The sequence below is a fragment of the Madurella fahalii genome (assembly GCF_045866475.1).
Source record: "Madurella fahalii IFM 68171 DNA, scaffold_6, whole genome shotgun sequence".
NCBI lineage: Eukaryota > Fungi > Ascomycota > Sordariomycetes > Sordariales > Madurella > Madurella fahalii.
The window spans coordinates 1,352,873-1,371,456 of record NW_027263976.1 but is presented as its reverse complement, the minus strand read 5'-3'; the positions used below and the strand labels follow the sequence as shown (position 1 = coordinate 1,371,456).

The window sequence follows — 18,584 nt, the reverse complement described above, 5'->3', positions numbered from 1 at the left end:
GGTGGGGTGGGAAGCTTCGCGTCTCGAAAAGCTTACGACCAATGTCGTTGCTGTGGTGGCAAACAGACCTCGGCTCCCTGGATTTTGGCCACGTCAGTCAATCAATTGACAAACCGGGAAATGCGCCCGACACTTTCGACTGGTTCTCACGCCGCCGTCCTCTTGTCTCTAAACACTGACAACAGAGTACGTTTCAGCGTTTGAGGACTGTGCTTCTGCGACAAATTGCTTCCGGAAACCTGAAGTGGGCATTGGCGTCCTATTTTTTATGTGTCGATTACCGACATTGTGGTATTGCAACATTGAGCAAACGTGAACAGAAAGGGGATTAAATTCTATGGTGATATGTACTGGACCATTCCAAATCATATATGCTACAAGAGTGGCGTGGCCAGGCTCGTGGTGTAGATAATCCAAAACGCCTGGCTCCATCCATGGTATGTACTCCTTGTTCTTGCCCCCCCGTCTAAACCTCTAACCACAACCCCGTTTTTTAACTTCACCTATGCTTCTCAAGACTTTGTAGATTGACTAGTTCGGCATACCGCCCGTTCTTCTTCATCAACTCGGCATGCGTGCCCTGCTCCACGATGCGACCTTGGTCAAACACGTAGATGATGTCGGCCTTCTGGATCGTGCTCAGCCGGTGGGCCACGGCGATGGTTGTCCGCCCCTTGGCGGCCTTGTCTAGCGCCGCTTGCACGACGTGCTCGCTCTCCGAGTCCAGCGCGCTGGTGGCCTCGTCGAGCAGCAGGATCTTGGGGTCGCGGACCAGAGCCCGAGCAATCGCGATACGTTGCTTCTGGCCGCCGCTGAGCAGCGCGCCCTTGGACCCGACGACCGTGTTGAAACCGTCGGGGAGAGAGAGAATGAAATCGTAGATATTGGCCTCTTGGCATGCAAACTTGATCTGCTCGTCCGACACCTCGCGCGACACGCCGAGCATAATGTTCTCCCGGATCGTGCCCTGGTACAGTGTGGGCTCTTGCGACACCAACGCGATGTAGCTGCGATACTCGTTGATATTGAGGCTGCTGATTTCCTTGCCGTCGACAAAGATGCCACCGGCTAGCGGGTCGTAGAAGCGTTCTAGGAGCGCAATCGTCGTTGACTTTCCGCACCCGGAAGCGCCCACAAGCGCAACATACTGGCCCGGGGAGATCGTCAGGTTCAGGCCGCGGAGGACGGGCTGCTCCGGTCGCGTCGGGTAGCGGAAGTGGACGTCCCGGAACTCGATGGTGCCGTCAATCGCCTCAACCTTGTCGCCGTCCTTAGACCAAGTGTCAATGCTCGGCTTGCGTTCGAAGAGCGTCTTGAGATCGCGCGACGCCTCGGCCGCCTTGCCCATGTCCGGGGCGAAGCTGAAGACGGTACCAGCAGACTGGGCGCCGAAGATGACGGACGAGAAGACAACGAAGAACTGGAACATGTCGTACTCGCGGCTGCCAATCAAAGTGCCACCATACCAGAAGCCGAGGGCAAAGGCGAGGAACATGAAAGACTGAGAGGCCGCGTATAAGAGGCTGGACTTGAGGACCGAGATGAGGCTCGCCCGCTGTTGGACGGCGAGCGATTCCCTGTATTGCCGCAGCACATCGTCCTCCCGAGTCAGCGCCGCGACGGTGCGCATCGCCGTGATTGCTTCCGAGGCGTAGCTGGCAGAGCCGGCATAGGCGCGTTTCGCCCGCCGCTGATAGTGTGCCAGCATCCAGAAGCGGAAGAAACCGCAGCCGATGACGATGGGCATTGTGGCAATGCACACAAGCGCCAACTTCCACCCGATAGCGAGGGCGACGGTGCATGCAGCAACCAGCGTGGTGCACACCATGATCAAGGTGCCTAGCGTGGAGCCGCTGAGACCGGCAACGTGCGTCGTCTCGGTGCTCAGGAACGACGTGAGGGCGCCGGCCGAGTTCTCGTCGAGATCGAAGAACTCCACATCCTGCCGGAGCATGGACCGGAACGACATGTCGCGGACCCTGTGGATCAGACGCTCGCTGCACTTGGCGAAAAGGACGCCCTGGATGGTGAAAGCAATGAACATGACGAGACCCAGCATGAGAAACATGAGACACCAGAACGAGGCCTCAGACTGAATGGTAGCTCTCGTCTCGGGGGTGACCGGCACGGAACTGGCACGCTTCGGTTAGCTCACTCGCCGTCTTCACGACCTGTCAGGGTATCCACATACAGAACGCTAATGAGTTTGGCAAAGAACACGGCTTGGGTTGGGTTTCCGCCACCGCAGATGGCAGAGAAGAAGAAACCGACCAGCATGAGCTTCCACTCTTGCTTGTTGAAGCTGGCAATCACCTTGATCAGCGCCCAGAGGCTGTATTTGACCTGCGGCTGCGTCTTGCGTCCGGCCAAAGCCATCGAGCTGGCACTCCTTTCCGACTGGCTGCGCTGGAGCTTGGCACGGATGTCATCGTCTGGATCTTCGGGCGCACTTCCGCTTGCGCCTTGGTCGTTGCGCGTCGACGCCTTGCGGATGAGGGCCCGCTCTTCCTCCTTGTCCATGGCTTCCTCCTCCTCGGCCGTCATCTCGTTGACCGCCGCAATGGCCTGAGCGGTTACGAGGTTGTAGTACGCGCCCCGTTTCTCGAGGAGCTCATCGTGGGTCCCCTGCTCGACGATCCGGCCCTCAGACATAACGACGATGTTGTGGGCGTCCCTGATGGTCGACAGCCGGTGCGCGATCGTGATGGTAGTTCTGCCTTCGGACGCAACCTCCAGCGCGGCCTGCACCACGCCTTCCGACTTCGTATCCAGCGCACTAGTGGCCTCGTCCAGGAGAAGGATCTTGGGGTCCGAAACGACAGCCCGGGCGATGGCAATGCGCTGCTTCTGGCCGCCACTGAGCAGGAAGCCGCGCTCGCCTACGTTTGTCTGGTACCCCTCGGGGAGGGCCGTGATGAAGTCGTGCGCGTTGGCCTTCTTGGCGGCTTCGTGGATCAGTTCCTCCTGCCTCTCGGGGCTCTCGTTCTCCCATTTCGTCCCAATCAGGCCGTGGCGGATATTCTCGTAGATGGTCGTGCTGAAGAGAGTGGGCTCCTGCGACACGAGCGAGATCTGCTGCCGCAGCCAGCGGAGGTTGAGAGTCGAGATGTCCACGTCGTCCAGATACACGGTCCCCTCTATGGGCGTGTAGAACCTTTCCACCAAGCCAATGATTGTCGACTTGCCGCTTCCCGAGGCGCCGACCAGGGCCGTGGTCTTGCCGGCAGGGATCGTGAGCGAGACATCGTCCATGACGACGACCTCGGGGCGTGAGGGATAGACGTGCTTGATGCGTTCCAGACGGATGGTCCCGGCCACGTTCTCGAGCTTGGCGCCTTCCTGGCTTGACGGGTCGATCGGAGACTTACGGTCGATGGTGCTGTAGATCTTGGCCGCCGCGCCGAGCGCCGTCGTGAAGGCCTGCATGTTTGGCGCAACGTTCCCCAGGTTGAAGGCGCCGATCATGACACTCATCATGACGATCAAGACCCTGCTCAACGTCACCTCCCCGTCAACGAGGAAGCGCGAACCCATCCAGAAGGCGAGGCCATAGTTGAGGTAGAGGATGCACATCATGCCGGCAACCATGACGCCGAGGGTGCCCTTGAGCTTGAAGCCAAAGGACTCGGCGCGGGTCAGGTGGGTGTCGTACTGCTTCGCCAGGCGGTCCTGGGTGCCGAAGGCGACGGCGTTGCGGACGCTGCTAATCACCTCCTCGGCGACCGAGCCGCCCTCGGCGTAGGCGGCGATGTTCTGCCTCGAGTACTTGACGATGAAGGTGGAGCCCGTGCCCATGCAGAGCAGTAGGGCCACGACGGTGCTGATCAGGATGAGCGTCAACTTCCAGAAGGTGACGAAGCCGATGATGAAGGCGGCGACGAAGGTGGCGACGGCGGCGAGCGTCAGGCTGACCTTTTCCGAGATGCCCTCCTGGATAAGGTTGGTGTCGGCCGTGATGCGCGTCGTGACCTCGCCGGCGCCTATCTTGTCGAAAAAGCCAATGTTCTGCTTCATGCAGCTCTCGAGGTAGTGCTCGCGAATCTTGGCGCTGATGTGCTCGCCCGTGTAGATGAACCCCACCGTGGCAACGTAGGACGTGACAAACTCGCCAATGGCCAGGTAGACAAAGTAGAGCACCAGGCTCGACAGCTCGCCGACGAACTCGTCGTAGGTCATGGTGCTGCCGGGCGTGAAGTAGTTCTGGAAGGTGCCCTGGAGGTTGCCAAACACGACCGTCATCAGGGGCAGGGCGGCGCCCGAGGCGATGGCGCAGATGGCGGCCACGATGATGATGAGGATGTCGTTGCGCGACGAGTAGCGGTACAGCGTGGCCATGCCGACCTTGACATCGGGCGTGTAGACCTGGTCCTTGAGGATCTTGGCCTCGCGCTCCGGGAGGTGGGCGAAGGGGTCGGTCTCGGCGTCATCCTTGGGCACGGCAATCTTGCTGTCGGCCTTGGTGAGGTCCAGCGCGCTCCCTCCTCCCGGCGACTCCTTGTTGTTGGGGGTTCCCGAGGCGGAGGCTTCGGTGCCGTGGCTGGAGGCGCGGCCGGAAGCAGCCACCCCCGGTGCAGCCACCGGCGCCTTTTCGTTCATATCGGCGCCCATGACGACAGGGGAAGTGGCAGCGGTGGTTTTTTTTGGGGGGCAGGGGGAGGGAGGGGGGCCGACTCGAACCCGAGGAGTGGAAAATCAGTCGGACACCGCGCAGACGGCTTATTTACTGCGTAGAGCCGCGCAATTGAGCTGAAGAGCACGCAGCAGCCGAGGTTGCAAGAGCTCGGCGCGGCCCCTAACTAATTGCAGTCCCAACCGAGCGCCTAGCTCGAATCTAGCGCACAATGAAGCATCAGGCAATGCTCGGACGGGATGATTGAAGTAGCTACGAGCAGGCTGTGGCGACAACGAGCACGGGAACAAGGAGAATATGAAGAAGGCAACGTGAAGTCTCCGAGGCAGTGGGAACGGCGCTTGGCAGTTGAATAAGACCTTTGAGGCAGGCCATTCTCCCTCGGACTTTGCTCACCAATTCGATTCCAGGCCCTCGCCCATGCTCGTAATCAAATATCAATGACTCCGAAAACAGAAAGGCCCATGCATGCAGCGCGGGTTGGGAGGGCAAGGATGACGCCGGTCCAGCCGAGTTCCCCAGCGCGGGGAGTCATCGGCGTCCGTAGCTTGCCACCTTGCCGACGCGGAAGGGGGAGACCAAAGTTCCCATCGAGCCCATCCAGCACAAAGAACCCGCCGCACCAGTCTTCAGCACCCCTGGACACGGCGGGTCCAAGCTCCACCCCGCAAATTTGCGCCCGGTTGAGCTTGTACTGTACTACGTACACAGTAGCGAAGCACCTACCACCCGCCACGAATCCCGACGGGAAACGAATTTGCCCGGCTTCTTGGGGGGGATATGTCCGAAGCGCAGAACGACCATCCGCGGAATTAACGGCGTAAACACTCCGTGTCTAAGGAGAATGATGCCGTATGACGCATTTGCTGTCAGCGTCTGAAAAGAAGGATTTGCGGCATGGGGGTGCGACTGAACGTGTTCATCAAGACTGCACCTCTGGCTCCGCCCTGTTTCGAACGACTCGGGATTCCGGGGTCTAACAAACACCGAGCGCCGAGCTTACTTGTTCGCACAACTTTGGCACAGGCCAATCCCAAGCGCGGATAAATCCGCAGGGGGCGTACAGCACAAGGGGAACGGCACAAGAAGACCCGTGCGTCTCGAGATGATGGTAAAAGCTTGTGGACCGGCAATGAGAGAGACCCTTGACACTTGGCATTTTGTGTCCCTGCAGGTTCCAGGCTCGTTGCTGCGCGCTGCGCGCATGTTACACGGATGAGGATGCGGCTCTCGATCGCGAAATTATTAATCCTAGGCCCACGGGGGCATCGGCACCTTGGCCACGCCGCTGACGTTGGCTGATATGTGCCCGAGTGCGATGAACTGCAGATCCGGAGACATCCAGAGCCGCACCGCTTCTTCAGCCCTATGGTAGGCTTCTAGCCGATTCCGACACTTGACTCATCCGAGACAGTGCGATGTCTGCTAGTTCTCACACCGCATCCATCAACATCGGTGGATTGGGCCAATCCCGTGTAACCGACTAACAGACTAACAGCCAGGAGCAAAGACGCCGAGTACAACCCCAACCCTGCTCATGCATAATTGCTCGCTCAGTCCGGTGCTAGACGAAACATGTAATCAGAAAATCATTTCTGAGCAGTAGAAGATATCATTGTTTTCCCACGTCCTGTTCGTTCTTCTCCGCTTTTTTGCATGGCCGATCTCTAGCTATTAGCGGGCAAGAAACTCATCTTAAAGTTATCGGGCGGCGAAGTAACATGGAGGCCTATCTGGGCGGGGTCCACTAGTCCCCGCCCAATTCACCCAATCAATGTTGGAGGCGGGCGACACCGCCCAAAAATTCCCGTGGCAGAAAAAAATAACCCAAAGTCAAGATCCAACGAGAGACTGGTCTTGGTTTGTCGAAAGAGTACCACGGCTTGGAGAAACAGCGGAAAGCGTCTCGATTCCAGACCTAAGCCTTCCCGATACAAACCACCAAAGCCCAGCCCCAGCCCAGTCCGAAACAATAACCAGCCCAGCCCAAAATGCCCAAGTCAAAACGAGCCAAGGTCTACCACCTCACCCAGGTGACCAAGAAGACTCGCGAGCAAAAAGACAAGCTGTTTGCCAACATACGCGAGTGCATCACGCAGTACCAGCACTGCTTCGTCTTTAGCGTTGACAACATGCGCAACAACTACCTCAAGGACGTGCGCCACGAACTGAACGATTGCCGGTGAGCAGCAATCTTTCCCCGGTCCCATGCCTCCCCACCCCCCCCCCCCCCCTCTTCCGCCGCCATTCCACCTTCTCTATAACAACTACTTAGCATAGAACAATAAAAATAACACCAACAGAATCTTCTTCGGCAAAACCAAACTCACCGCCCGCGCCCTGGGCACGACGCCAGCCGACGCGCAGGCGGACGGGCTGGACCGCCTGACGGCGTACCTGTCGGGCTCGGTGGGGCTGCTCTTCACGAACCGGGACCCGGCGGCCATCACGTCGTACTTCTCGGCGCTCAGCCACGTCGACTTTGCGCGGGCAGGCGCCGTCGCGAGCCGCACCGTGACGGTGCCGCCGGGCGTGGTGTACTCGACGGGCGGCGAGGTGCCCGCCGAGCACGACGTGCCCGTGGCGCACACGCTCGAGCCCGAGCTCCGCCGGTTGGGCATGCCGACGCGCATGGTCAGGGGCAAGGTCTGCCTGGGCAGCGACGGCGGCGGCGGCGGGGACGGCGGGGAAGGCCAAGGGTATACCATCTGCAGGGCCGGGGATGTGCTCGACTCGCGGCAGACGCGGCTGCTCAAGCTGTTCAGCGTGTGCATGAGCGAGTTCCGCGTGACGCTGGTGGCGTACTGGAGCGCGGCGACGGGCGAGGTGACCGAGTTGGAAGGGGCCAAGGAGAGGAAGAAGGCGAAAGGTGATGGTACGGCTAATAAGGAGGACGCGGGGGATAGGATGGAGGAAGATGACGGCGACGAAGATGACGAGTGAGGGACCGGTCATGCACTCCAACTGCTGTCTTGGTCGGCTCGGTTCGGTTTGATTCGTCGTTGTGTGGGTGTGTGCATATTTGGGAAAGTTATCTGCATGATACCATAGCTTTTATCTGGGCTGGGTTACTAGTTATGGGTTTTTACCGGCGTCTGGTGTTACAGAATCAAGGGGGGACAAGAAAATGGGACTGCAGAAACAAATAGACTACGTCTTTTGCTCACTTAGCCGAGTCTACAAGTCTACCAATTTGAGTCGTCGACAATTGGGTGGGCACTCATCTGCTGCTTCTCCTATTGTTCTGTAAGGTCGGGGTACCGGCAATCTTTCATACAAGTTGAGCCGTCGGGCAATGGCAACGGCCGACAGCCTTCTTGAGTTTCCCAGGCCAGATATATATAGGAAGCAATACAGTCCCTTACCTGGCCTTACCTTCTCTGAGTTTCCATTTTGCATAAACGCTATTACCTATAACCGCTCTCTCCCTCTCCCTCTCTCTTCACACTTGCTCCGTTTTTATACGTCAGGGAATAATAAGTACAGTACAATGAAGAAGGTTTACCTTCCCGCGAGCGCTCCCATTTGAAAGCATATTCGTGATGGAAAGACCAATGAATGTGGGACGACTTGTTGGCTGGCTTCAAGTGGTGGCGAGTACCCATGGGGCGTGGAATGCGTCGGGGCTAACCAGATGCGCAGTTTGGTGGGCCTAACCTGCTTGACCTGGTGTGGGTGCAGAGGTTACCTTGGCCGAATCATGGATCTTGCCCGGCATTTCCCGCTGACTGTTGGGTGACTGGAGTATTGGTGCCTGATGGTGGGTTGTCTTGTGGACGACAGATGTCGGCTTACCCTCATTGTCGAGACGATTCAGGAAGACGAGAATAATGACAGTGAAGAAACTGATACCTACCACAAGACGCCGCCGGGTAGTCTTGTTAGTAGCGTCGCAGCTTTCTGGGATCTTCGTATCCGCCTTCGTAGCCGCGTTTCCGAGAATCGTCGTTGTCTCGGGGCCGGTCGTAATCTCGGCCGCCATGGCTGCTGCCGTGGTACCCACCATTCTCGCCGCGCGGTCGAATGGGCTCCATGTTGCTGCCAGACTGCCGGGGATTGCGGTCGCGATAGCCTCCGCCAGATCTGTCATCATATGAGCGTGAGCCGCCATCGCGGCCATACCCACCGCCGCCTCCGGGGCCGTCCCGCCGGCTGTCACGGCCGCCATAGCCACCGCCGGGGCCGCTGGGTGCATTAGGGGGCCCGGAAGAATAACCACCGTTGGGGCCGCCGAAACCGCGATCACCTCCGCGGCTGCTATATCCGCCGCCGCCGCCGCCGGGGCCACCACCAGAGCGGAATCCACGATCACCGCCGTAGCCACCGCCGCCGCCGCCCCTAAATCCACGATCACGACCTCTGAATCCGCCACCAAAGCCACCCCGGAACCCACCGCCGAACCCGCTGGGGCCCATGGGCCTGTTCAGCGTAGCCTTGGTGTATCCGCGACCGCCAAGGCCACCGCCCAGACGGCGCGGCTTCCAACCCTTGACCGTCCTGCCCCTTTCGACATCAACCTTGATGCGGCGGTCCTTGATGCGGATGTTGTCACAACCGTCCAAAGCAGCTAGTTGCGCACGCGCCAGATGCGCATTTGTCAGTCACGCCTTACCATCGAAGATACTACCTTTTGAGGTATGATTGCGGGAGGGAAAGGTAGGAGAGGGAAGGAGAAAAAAAAAAAAAAAAAAAAAAAAAAAAAAAAAAAAAGGGGGAGGGGGAAGATTGCAGGACTGGCAAGCTTGAGAGCCATGGGTATCCGAGGGTTGGCATCGGCGGGCGGTAAGGTGACAGTATCAGATTGGCAGCATTACCTCTCATGTCTTTCTCGCGCTCAAACACTACAAAGCCGTAGCCGCGGTGCGGTTTCTGTTTCTTGTTGCCTTTCTCGTGGGCATGGGTATCACGGACAATGCGAATCTAGCCAAGTGTCAGCGTCATATATGAGTGGAGCGCATGCGAAAACGTACGCGTTCAATCGGGCCAAAGCGACCAAACTCGCGCTCGAGATCCTTCTCGTCGGCACTATAGTCAAGGCGCGCCACAATCAGCGTCTTGAAGGCATCGCCGCGGATGTTGGGATCCTCGTGCGGGTTAACTAACAAGGGAAGTTAGCAAGTTGACAACAAGCGCGACGGACAGCGCCATAGGCCGTTTACATTTCTTTGGCCCTTCTACGGCCATCTTCTCCATCTCGGCCTGCTTCTCGCGCTTCTTGCGGTCGCGTGCCTCGAGCCAGCTTTCCGTCGGGTGATATTCGTATTCGCGTTCATACTCTGCCATTGCGGGCAGGTACTCTGCAAGACCGGAGACGGCAGCCGTCTTGCGCTGCTCGGGCGCATGATCGGATGGGGGCACCCAGCGCAACGGCGGCCTAGGCGCGAAGAGCGCGAGGAGATTGGGCGGTAGCCTGTCGGTCATCGCGGATGCTGTTTCTGGTTGTGCTTCTGTCTCTGGAAACGCGACTGACCGTTCACCAAAGACGCTCAGAGGTAGTGGTTCAGGTCCGGTTGCTGTTGTTTACCGGTTCACAGCAGCACCCGTGATGAAGACGGGTCGGGTCTGACGGTTGCAAGGACAAGCAATTCGGAAATGGAAGGCTCGCGGTTCTGAAGCAAGCCTGCCTTGTCATTTCTGCTGCTGTGCACCCACCGTGCACGGCCCAAAGAGACCAATCCGAGGTCACTGGGTCCACTTATTTTTTGCGCGCCTGACTTCGGGCCGTGGACAGTTTTCGACCGAAATCCCACTCGCGATCCAGATCATGCTTCTGGGCCGACGACGACGACGACGATGACGATAAAAGCATTACAACATATTTCCACCGGCCGTGTAAGAAGCATAGCATCTCACATACGGTCATTGGGGTCAGAAAACTAATCGTGCGCCAGAATGGCGTTGGCGCCTTCATCCTGCAGTGCAAGAAGATGGACTTGCACTACTGCGACTGGGCAGGCAGTTCCAGGGGCATGAAGTATGTCACGTTCCTCTATTACCCCTTTCCGTATAAGGATTCTGTTGCTCACCATATCCCAGTGGCTTCATTAAGTCCCTCCTTCCCAAGTTCGCTGCCGCCCACCCCCAGATCGAGTTCGTCGTCTCTCCCCGACCATCTAAGCACCCCGTAATCGTCGGCCATTACATCAACGGCCGCGAGAAGGCCATCTGCGTGCGAAACATGGAGCCCTACGAGATCCTCAAGAAGGTTGAGCTGCTTAGGGACGCCAGCGGCGAGCCACTGAAGAGGACGACAAAGCCGGTGTCGAGTATCAACGAATCTGTCAGGGGCATCTGGTCCCCGTATCACGGCAACGGAATGCAGGTGTAAAGGCCGGGTGCTGTGGTATGGACTGTATGAGTATGAATATATCACATGGCAAAAGCGCGTTCAGGTTCGGACGGCTTTGTACAATATAAAAATAATGCATAGATCCCAACCCTGCGAGTGTCCCGGTTTGGAGTCACGGTGCATTATATGCGCTGGAGAGGGACGACAGGTGATTGAGCTTAGCATCGATTGAGCTTTTATCTATTAGAGAAATTCTGTTTGTCCCTATATCCTCGCAAATGTGTTTCCATTTCCGCTTTTTCGGTAATCCTAGATCCCGCGGTGAGCTCGGGAGTCTTGACTCTCGACGACTAAGCTCACTGGTTGGAGTTGATGATGTCGACAACTGCCCGGAGCATGTCAGCTTCTACAATGTATAGCCCCGGACAGACGGGAGGACTCACACTCGGGCTTCAGGCTGGCACCGCCAACCAGGAAACCATCAATATCCTTCTCCTTGGCCAGGTCCTTGCAATTCTTGCCGTTGACGCTGCCGCCGTACAGGATGCGCGTCTCGTCAGCGACCGTCTGGCTGACCTTCTCCTTGAGCCACTTGCGGATGGCTTCGTGCACCTCCTGGGCCTGCTGCACCGTGGCTACCTTGCCGGTGCCAATAGCCCAGATGGGCTCGTAGGCAATAACAATCTTCTTCCAGTCGTCGCCCGTGACCTTGGCGGCCAGGGCGGCCAGCTGCTTCTCGATGACGGCAATGGTGTTGCCGGCCTCGCGCTCCTGCAGCGACTCGCCGCAGCACCAGATCACGCTGACGCCGCCATCGATGGCGAACTTGGTCTTAGAAGCTACCACCTCGTCCGTCTCGCCCAGCAAGGTGCGCCGCTCCGAGTGGCCCAGGATGGTCCAGTGGATGTTGCTGTCCTTGAGCTGCGACACGCTGATCTCGCCTGTGAAGGCGCCATTGGGCTTGTCGTAAACGTTCTGTGCCGACACCTCGACGCCGGCCTTGGTGAGCTGATCCCGGGCGAGCTGGAGGTAGAGGGCCGGCGGGGCGATCACGACCTCTGCAACGCAAGGGTTAACTGTGCTACCAGCCATCCAAGACGTAGAATCCGTCAACATACCAACATTGGGGTCCAATTGTGCCTCGTTCAGATTCTTGACGATGCTCTTGATGGACTCCTTGGTCCCGTTCCTGGTCAGGCCGTGGTGGTCTGATTAGCTCCCAGAGCTTCGCCGCGGGGTTTTGCAGCACATGGCGGGGTAGGCCAAAACACGCCCCACGTACATCTTGAAGTTGCCGCCGACGAAGAACTTGCGAGCCATGTTGGGCGGTGTTGAGTATGACGAGACGGTGATGTGCTGGAAACTGCAATGCCCGGATGTGCAGGGGAGGTCGAGTGGTGAAGGGGAGAATGTGCGCTCTCAACAGAGATGACGGTCTTTGCGAAGGTGGGATTGGAAGCTTGCGGGACTAAAAAAGTGGTCCACATGGACGCAAGCCTGGAACCCAATAACTTGGCACACTCCGGCCCCAGTATGGCCATTCCGTTGGAGCGTCTGCAAGACAACTCCTGGGGCCGGCCATTGTCATTGCCACGGTATCCAAGCGACGATTAACATGCCCAGACATCGAGCTCGTTCGCGTCAAATGGGTATCTGTTGACATATTCTCCTTTCCGAGTCCCTGGGCGGCCTACCGTCTAAAATCCTCACCATCAAAACTAAAGAGCCAACATTCATTGAAATGCCCGTAGCCCGTAGCCCGGCATGGTTATACAGCAAATGTAATCGGACTTTCTTGCCAAGCATAGGGTGCGGCTCGATCGCCGGGTGCTCCGGCTCAGTCCGGCTATTAAGGCTCCACAAGGAGCCGGACACGTCCGGTTCACCGGACTCCTAGCTTCTTTTTGCCAAGCCGTCCTTCCATCGTCGTCCCTCCAACCGTTGCGGCCGCTCAGCGCTTCTTGACAAAAAATCCGCCTCTTGGTTGGGCTACACGGTCCCTTCGCAGGAGCGTCTCCTTCAAGCTGCGAGACTGCTGCTTCACCTTGGGCGCCAGCTTTGTGTTGCCGTTGCTCGCCATGACACGAAGCACTGTCGATCCCATCCGCTGATCGCGCGGAATCTTGGGTTCGCGGAGTAGACTCTGCTCCGCCCCGCCCAACTTCCTTCGCTTGTGCTTTCCGCCGACAGCCGAGTTGGGCTGCTGAAGAGCGTCGTCCTCATCATCTGACTCCAAAAGCTCAAGAGGGAGGAGCTTCACCACCTCCCTTTTCCTCTTCTCCGGATGCTCTGGCGTGGTCTCCTGATCGCTAGGGCTCGCATCATCAACCTCGTCTTCTGATTCAGCCGGTCTCTGAGCGCGCTTTCTCTCCTCAGCCTGCTGCTTGAAGAAAGCGTCACGTTCCTGTCGCTTCCGCTTTACTGCGGCAGCTTGCCTGCTTCGTATTAGCAACTTGACTGGTACCATCGTGATGAGAATACGAGTGCGGCTTACTGCTCTGCCGCTTTCGCAGCAGCTTCCGCGGCTTTCAGAGTCTGGGCTTCGGCAGCACGCGTCGAGACGGCTTCCGGCGGTGCATCGTCGTCCGACTCCTCTTCCACCTCATCATCCCTCTCAGGCTCGATCTTCGTCTTGGTTTGGCACGCGATGCTGCTTTCCAGGGGGTTGGCCGAGGGGTCTTCTTTGGGTGTGACAAACTCGTCGTGTTCGCTGTCATCAAACGTAATGCGCTGCCTCTTTTCCATGGGGGTTTTGAAGACGTCCTCGTCATTGCCCTCCTGACTGCCTGCGGCCGACACAGAAGCATCGGTCTCCCTCCGCCGCAGCTCTGATGATGTGGGTAACGGAATCTCAATGCTGACGTGTCTGTGCTTAGCAGACCCCGTGTCCTTGACCCTTACAGCCAACTTTGCATTGGACGGGGAGTGGTTGCTATCCTCCTCGGGCTCTTCCTCCACTGTGTCGGTTTGGTACCTTATACCAGCGGCTCTCAATAATGGTTGGTCATCGATGACTGGGCTGGCGGGGGCGTCCTCGGGCACGTCATTGACTTCATCCTCAGCCTGGTGCATCTCTGGTTCCGAGTCGGATGACAGTTCTATGACATCGGCTGCTCGCTCCATCTTCTGAGGCGATTTCTGGGCCGACCTCCTCGGAGCCATGTTCCCAGATTTTCACGGAAGCAGTCGTAACTCTCCAAACGTCCTATCCTCGGTATAGATATTCCTCGAAGTCGTGTGTGATTTCTGGGTTCTTTTTTTTTTTTTTTTTTTCTTTTTCCTTTTCCTTTTTCTGAATCTGCAAGTTTCCTGAGCAGAGCATAAAAGTGATGCTGCAATCGTTATCTCCCAAACTTTTTTCTTTGCAGAGGCCTGTCGTGATTGGTCACATCTTGCCTTGCAATGCCCCACAATTTAATTAGTGAGCCCCCCCCCTGCTGGTGTTAAGTTAGTGGTCCTAGTGACATCGCTTCCAATTCCCATCCATGTCCTTGAATCTCATGCTATTTCGAGTCCCTACACTAAACTCACGTCAACGGTGTGGTTCTTCTCAGATATCTAGACTGCTCATGATGGAATAGTCCGACAGATCAATTCCGGCCACTCATGTTCTCACCCCGGCTCTCGGTGCCATCAAGGCGCGTTTCCCGACTTGCCTCTCGCAGCCATGCCCGGACTCAGAACTTCCAACCATTGCTCCGTCAACAGCTTCAGCTTCGCCCGTATGCAATGCTTGGCCCCTCGCTATCGATGCGCAGGCGAAATCGGCCGACTCAAGACAGCCTGATTTTCAAGCAGCAAGACCTGCCATCCCTCGACTTCTGGCAAGGTTATGTGTCCCGAACGCAACCGAAAGGTCTAACTGCAGAGGTTCTCCTCGGTGCGGCAACGCGCTACTGTGAAGTGGCCACCAATGGTAGCTCGGCATGGCAAGGAAAGCTTGAAAAGGGTATGTACTGCCCTAGCAGCTCTTCCGACGTGAAGACTAAACCCTACCGTAGAGTACAATATTGATGCCTACACCCTCCATTACACTGCCGTGGCGCTAGCTCCTCTTGCCGGACGGATTAGCATGCATATGTTGCTGACGGCCTCGAACCTGGGGTATGCGCCCTCCACGTTGTCTCTTATGAGGCTAGTCGTAGAGGGCCCTAAATACGGTACAACGACATCATCGACTCTTCTTCGCGACGTCCAAGCACGTTTCAAGCGGCTTCTCCAGACTAGCGGTGACCCCGACGCGCTGACTGTGCAGGGCCTTGCTTTCCTACGGCAGGGTGACGACGCTGCTGCGTTGAGGTATTTTGACCGGGCCGTTGCAGCAGGCAGCAAAGGTAACATCCAGACTGCCACGGACGACCCACAGAGTGACATGGGCGATATGGCGTCGACCCGCAAGTCGAGATGGTGGTACGAAAGTATCTGCCAAGAGAAGCGGGGCCTTATATTGCTCAGGCAAGGCCGTCGAGAGGAGGCTGCTGCTGCCTTCAGGATCGCCGCCCTTGAACTGGGCCTACGCGAGGGGTATCTCGAGCTCGGCAAGCTCCTACCCCAGGGCACGCCGGAGCGAGAGACGTACCTCCTGATGGCTGCCCAAGCCGGCAACTTCGAAGCCTGCCAATGCCTTGCGCTTGATGCAGCCGACAAGGCCACAGAACCAGGACTACCCCAGGCCGAGCGCGAGGATGCCGCGAACATGGCTTACGAGTGGGCCTGGCTGGAGCCGGACGCCGACAAGCGAGGAAAGCTGGTGTCACTTATCGTCGACAAACTGAAGGACGTCGTCAAGGCCCGAAGCATTTCGTGACTTGCCCGCGGAGATTTGGCCCTCCTGTCTCGGTGATGACAGAGTGGCTGCTTTTCCCACAATACCCAACAGCCAACCACCTGCGCGAGGATCGTTGCGGCTGCCGCCTCCGGTCTGAATCTCGTACGAGAGAAGTTGGGCAAGCACTTTGTAATAAACTGAGGCCCCTCTCGGGCACGCCTTTCAAGCACTTGCCCTTTCTTCTGCTGGAGACATCGCACTGTATCCCCTGCGGGATATTTGTATGTACATTTTGACCCCCATGGCCATGACCCTCGGATTAGCGTGTCGCAACTGGGTACCATTCAGCCACAGAGCACGCCACTGAGCAGACAAAATGACCAAGATCGACACGCGTCTATTTTGGCCTTTCCGACCATACGATTGGGCAGTTCACGAGCCCCGAGCGGTGACCGGAGAATAGAGTGCCGAGGGAAGGCAGTCCTGTTTATACACACCCGCATTGGGCTTACCATGCACTTATAAACCGGAGGAGGTCCACTGCGTCCCGCCGCGGTTGCACATGTTTACAGGTGACGGGACAGCGCGCAGGAAGAAGACGTGCACTAGGCATAATCAAGATCACGGCGCCCGACCTTCGATCCACTCTCCAAACAAGGACAGAATTCAGGCATTTTCCCCTTGCGCTTCATCCGGCCATGTCTAGGGCCGTAGCGTGCAAGCTAACTAGCTGACTGATATATGTCTCCGGATCGACAAGCCCGTTATTTCCGATCCTCAAATCGCCTCGTGTTTCCCCTACCCGATTTCATTTTCTTTGCATATACCATGCCCTCATCAGACAGTACTCCCTAGAACAGAGAAGGGTATAATAGTATTAACAAGACTTTCCGTACCGTTCCGTTCCGTTTTGTTCATTGCTCGCTCGCTCGCTCAAAGCCAGAAAATACGGAAGAAAAAAAAAAAGAAAAGAAAAGAAAAGAAAATGTGCAATCCCGAAACCAAGATAGCTCCCCGTTTCTCTGGAAGAAAACCCAACCTGACTGGCATGAAAAGCTGCCCGTGTATCCCGTGACCCACAACACCTAGCAGACCCTTTCCTCGTAACATGTCCCGTATATCCCGTAATCCAAAAAGCTCTCTGCCACAGAACGCCGAGTCGCAAACCCCAGAATTTTAAAAGGGGGTTAAGGCAACCAAACCAATACGTAAACAAAACTAAGGTAAGTGCGGTAGAGCGCAGTCAACCACTCCTCCGCAGCCTCTTCCTTGCCCTCTTCATCTCACCCTCCTCCTCCTCCTCCTCCAAGCCATCGTCGTCATCGTCGTCCTCGCCGCCACCACCGCCGCCGCCATTCCCACTGCCCTTCCCCTTCTGCCCCGCGCTCCCTTCCCTCTTCTCATTCCCCTTCTTGATACTAATCAAGCACCCCTGCTCCTTCAACCGCTTCGTCAGCAAGGTACTCGCCTTCATGCCAGGGAAGTCCTTGGCGTTGTACACCTGGAAGACCTCGCTCATGGCGGTGGCGACGATGGCGGAGCGCTCGCCCATGTGCATGCGGGCGGGGTCCAGGACGACGAGGGCAAACTTGAGCCGGAAGACGCCCGGCGTGCGGCAGCTCAGGTCGGGGAAGCAGAAGAAGCAGCCTTCCTCGCCGTTCTCGTCCTGGCCCACAAAGGGCGACGCCACCAGCGTGCCCATCAGCCGGCGCTGCTGCCGAAAGTCCTCGGGCATGCTCGACATGTCGCGCACGCCCTTCTCATCCCAGATGGAGCAGTGCACCACCGAGAACTGGTGCCGCAGCCGGCGCGCATGGTCGTCGGCCGACAGGGACGCGTCGTGGATCGTCAGCTGCACGATCGGCGGCGGGTCGATGACGCGCCGGTCGCGCTCGCCGAAGCCGCAGGACCGGGCGGCGAAGGGCTGCTGGCGGACCGTGATGCGGTAGCTCGAGGCTGGGGGCTGGGATGGTTGTTGTTGTTGTGGTTTCTGGGAGTGGGCTCGGTGAGGGGGGAGCGTCTGTTGTTGTTGTTGTTCATGTTGTTGCAGTAGTTGTTGTTTGGGGTTGGCGAGGGAGGAGGGAGAAGGGGAGTTGGTGGTAGTGTTAGGCGTGTTGTTTTCGGAGCTCAGGAGGTTGGAGATGCTCATGGATTTGGCCTCTTGCCGGGGGGAGGCGCTGGGTTGCGTGCTTGGTGGGCTTCTAGGGAGCTGGGGTTGTTGCTGGTGGGGGAGAGGGCGACCGTTCGGTATTACGGGCGAGGAATAGGAGGCGGTCGGAGGAGGTCCCTTGGCTAATACCGGCGGGAGAGCGCTGTCGTGCTGGTGGAACGAGTTCCCCCGTAGCCGTGGAGACGCTTGGTGGAGATAGGGGCGTGACATTTGACCCTGACCGCGGTGGTCGTGTGAGCTGCTCATCTGCCTCAGACGCATTTCATGGGCGATTTCGTCAGATGACCTGTCGCTGGCGGTTGACGACAGCGCCGGGGAGCGCCGGATGTCTACCGCTCGCCTCGATATGTGGTGAGCGTCGCTGTTCGGGCCAGGGAGTTGGGGTGGGGTCTGGCCGACGGGCGAAGGGGTTGCATAGTCCGAGTAGTAACCCGGTTTCCCGCCTGGGTACGGAGCGTCGCGACCGGTGGGAAGCGCAGAAGGCTGGCTCGATGCTGCTACTGTCGAGATCATTGTCGCCATGGGCGGTAACCGCGGCAGCTGCGCGGACTGGGACGGTTGTTGGAGCTGTTGTTCCTGAGTGTAATGCCCATGCCGCGGGGCATATGGGTCATGATAACTGTGAGGCCGAGCCATACCGTCCAGCAAGGGATGACGGCCAAACTCGTGAGGAGCAAAGTCGACGGCCGCAGACATTGGGGTAGTCGTCCACGGGCAGTCCCAAGAA

The 18,584-nt window shown here is 57.8% G+C and overlaps 8 protein-coding genes across 8 annotated transcripts; 3 read left to right on the top strand and 5 right to left on the bottom strand.

The window, feature by feature from the left end:
* Positions 1 to 499: 499 nt before the first annotated feature.
* Positions 500 to 4,608, bottom strand: MDR1 (GTPase-activating protein; the record flags this gene model as incomplete). The annotated part of the gene is made up of 2 exons (XM_071065856.1): positions 500 to 2,132; positions 2,192 to 4,608. The coding sequence occupies 2 exons, from the start codon at positions 4,606 to 4,608 to the stop codon at positions 500 to 502; spliced, it is 4,050 nt and encodes a 1,349-aa protein (XP_070921957.1).
* A 2,013-nt stretch (positions 4,609 to 6,621) lies between these two features.
* On the top strand, positions 6,622 to 7,573 carry MRT4 (mRNA turnover and ribosome assembly protein; the record flags this gene model as incomplete). Its single annotated transcript, XM_071065855.1, has 2 exons — positions 6,622 to 6,812; positions 6,934 to 7,573. 2 exons carry the CDS (start codon positions 6,622 to 6,624, stop codon positions 7,571 to 7,573), a joined length of 831 nt encoding a protein of 276 aa, XP_070921956.1.
* A 938-nt stretch (positions 7,574 to 8,511) lies between these two features.
* MFIFM68171_10435 (uncharacterized protein) lies at positions 8,512 to 10,051 on the bottom strand (the record flags this gene model as incomplete). Its single annotated transcript, XM_071065854.1, has 4 exons — positions 8,512 to 9,197; positions 9,445 to 9,550; positions 9,601 to 9,728; positions 9,790 to 10,051. 4 exons carry the CDS (start codon positions 10,049 to 10,051, stop codon positions 8,512 to 8,514), a joined length of 1,182 nt encoding a protein of 393 aa, XP_070921955.1.
* A 372-nt stretch (positions 10,052 to 10,423) lies between these two features.
* On the top strand, positions 10,424 to 10,958 carry MRPL51 (mitochondrial 54S ribosomal protein mL43; the record flags this gene model as incomplete). Its single annotated transcript, XM_071065853.1, has 3 exons — positions 10,424 to 10,462; positions 10,522 to 10,604; positions 10,667 to 10,958. The coding sequence occupies 3 exons, from the start codon at positions 10,424 to 10,426 to the stop codon at positions 10,956 to 10,958; spliced, it is 414 nt and encodes a 137-aa protein (XP_070921954.1).
* Positions 10,959 to 11,275: 317 nt separating this feature from the next.
* TPI1 (triosephosphate isomerase) lies at positions 11,276 to 12,239 on the bottom strand (the record flags this gene model as incomplete). The annotated part of the gene is made up of 4 exons (XM_071065852.1): positions 11,276 to 11,304; positions 11,363 to 11,977; positions 12,038 to 12,108; positions 12,202 to 12,239. 4 exons carry the CDS (start codon positions 12,237 to 12,239, stop codon positions 11,276 to 11,278), a joined length of 753 nt encoding a protein of 250 aa, XP_070921953.1.
* A 631-nt stretch (positions 12,240 to 12,870) lies between these two features.
* MFIFM68171_10432 (uncharacterized protein) lies at positions 12,871 to 14,081 on the bottom strand (the record flags this gene model as incomplete). Its single annotated transcript, XM_071065851.1, has 2 exons — positions 12,871 to 13,354; positions 13,414 to 14,081. 2 exons carry the CDS (start codon positions 14,079 to 14,081, stop codon positions 12,871 to 12,873), a joined length of 1,152 nt encoding a protein of 383 aa, XP_070921952.1.
* A 444-nt stretch (positions 14,082 to 14,525) lies between these two features.
* On the top strand, positions 14,526 to 15,726 carry MFIFM68171_10431 (uncharacterized protein; the record flags this gene model as incomplete). The annotated part of the gene is made up of 2 exons (XM_071065850.1): positions 14,526 to 14,868; positions 14,921 to 15,726. 2 exons carry the CDS (start codon positions 14,526 to 14,528, stop codon positions 15,724 to 15,726), a joined length of 1,149 nt encoding a protein of 382 aa, XP_070921951.1.
* A 1,204-nt stretch (positions 15,727 to 16,930) lies between these two features.
* MFIFM68171_10430 (uncharacterized protein) lies at positions 16,931 to 18,553 on the bottom strand (the record flags this gene model as incomplete). Its single annotated transcript, XM_071065849.1, has 1 exon — positions 16,931 to 18,553. The coding sequence occupies one exon, from the start codon at positions 18,551 to 18,553 to the stop codon at positions 16,931 to 16,933; it is 1,623 nt and encodes a 540-aa protein (XP_070921950.1).
* Between the last annotated feature and the right edge of the window lie 31 nt (positions 18,554 to 18,584).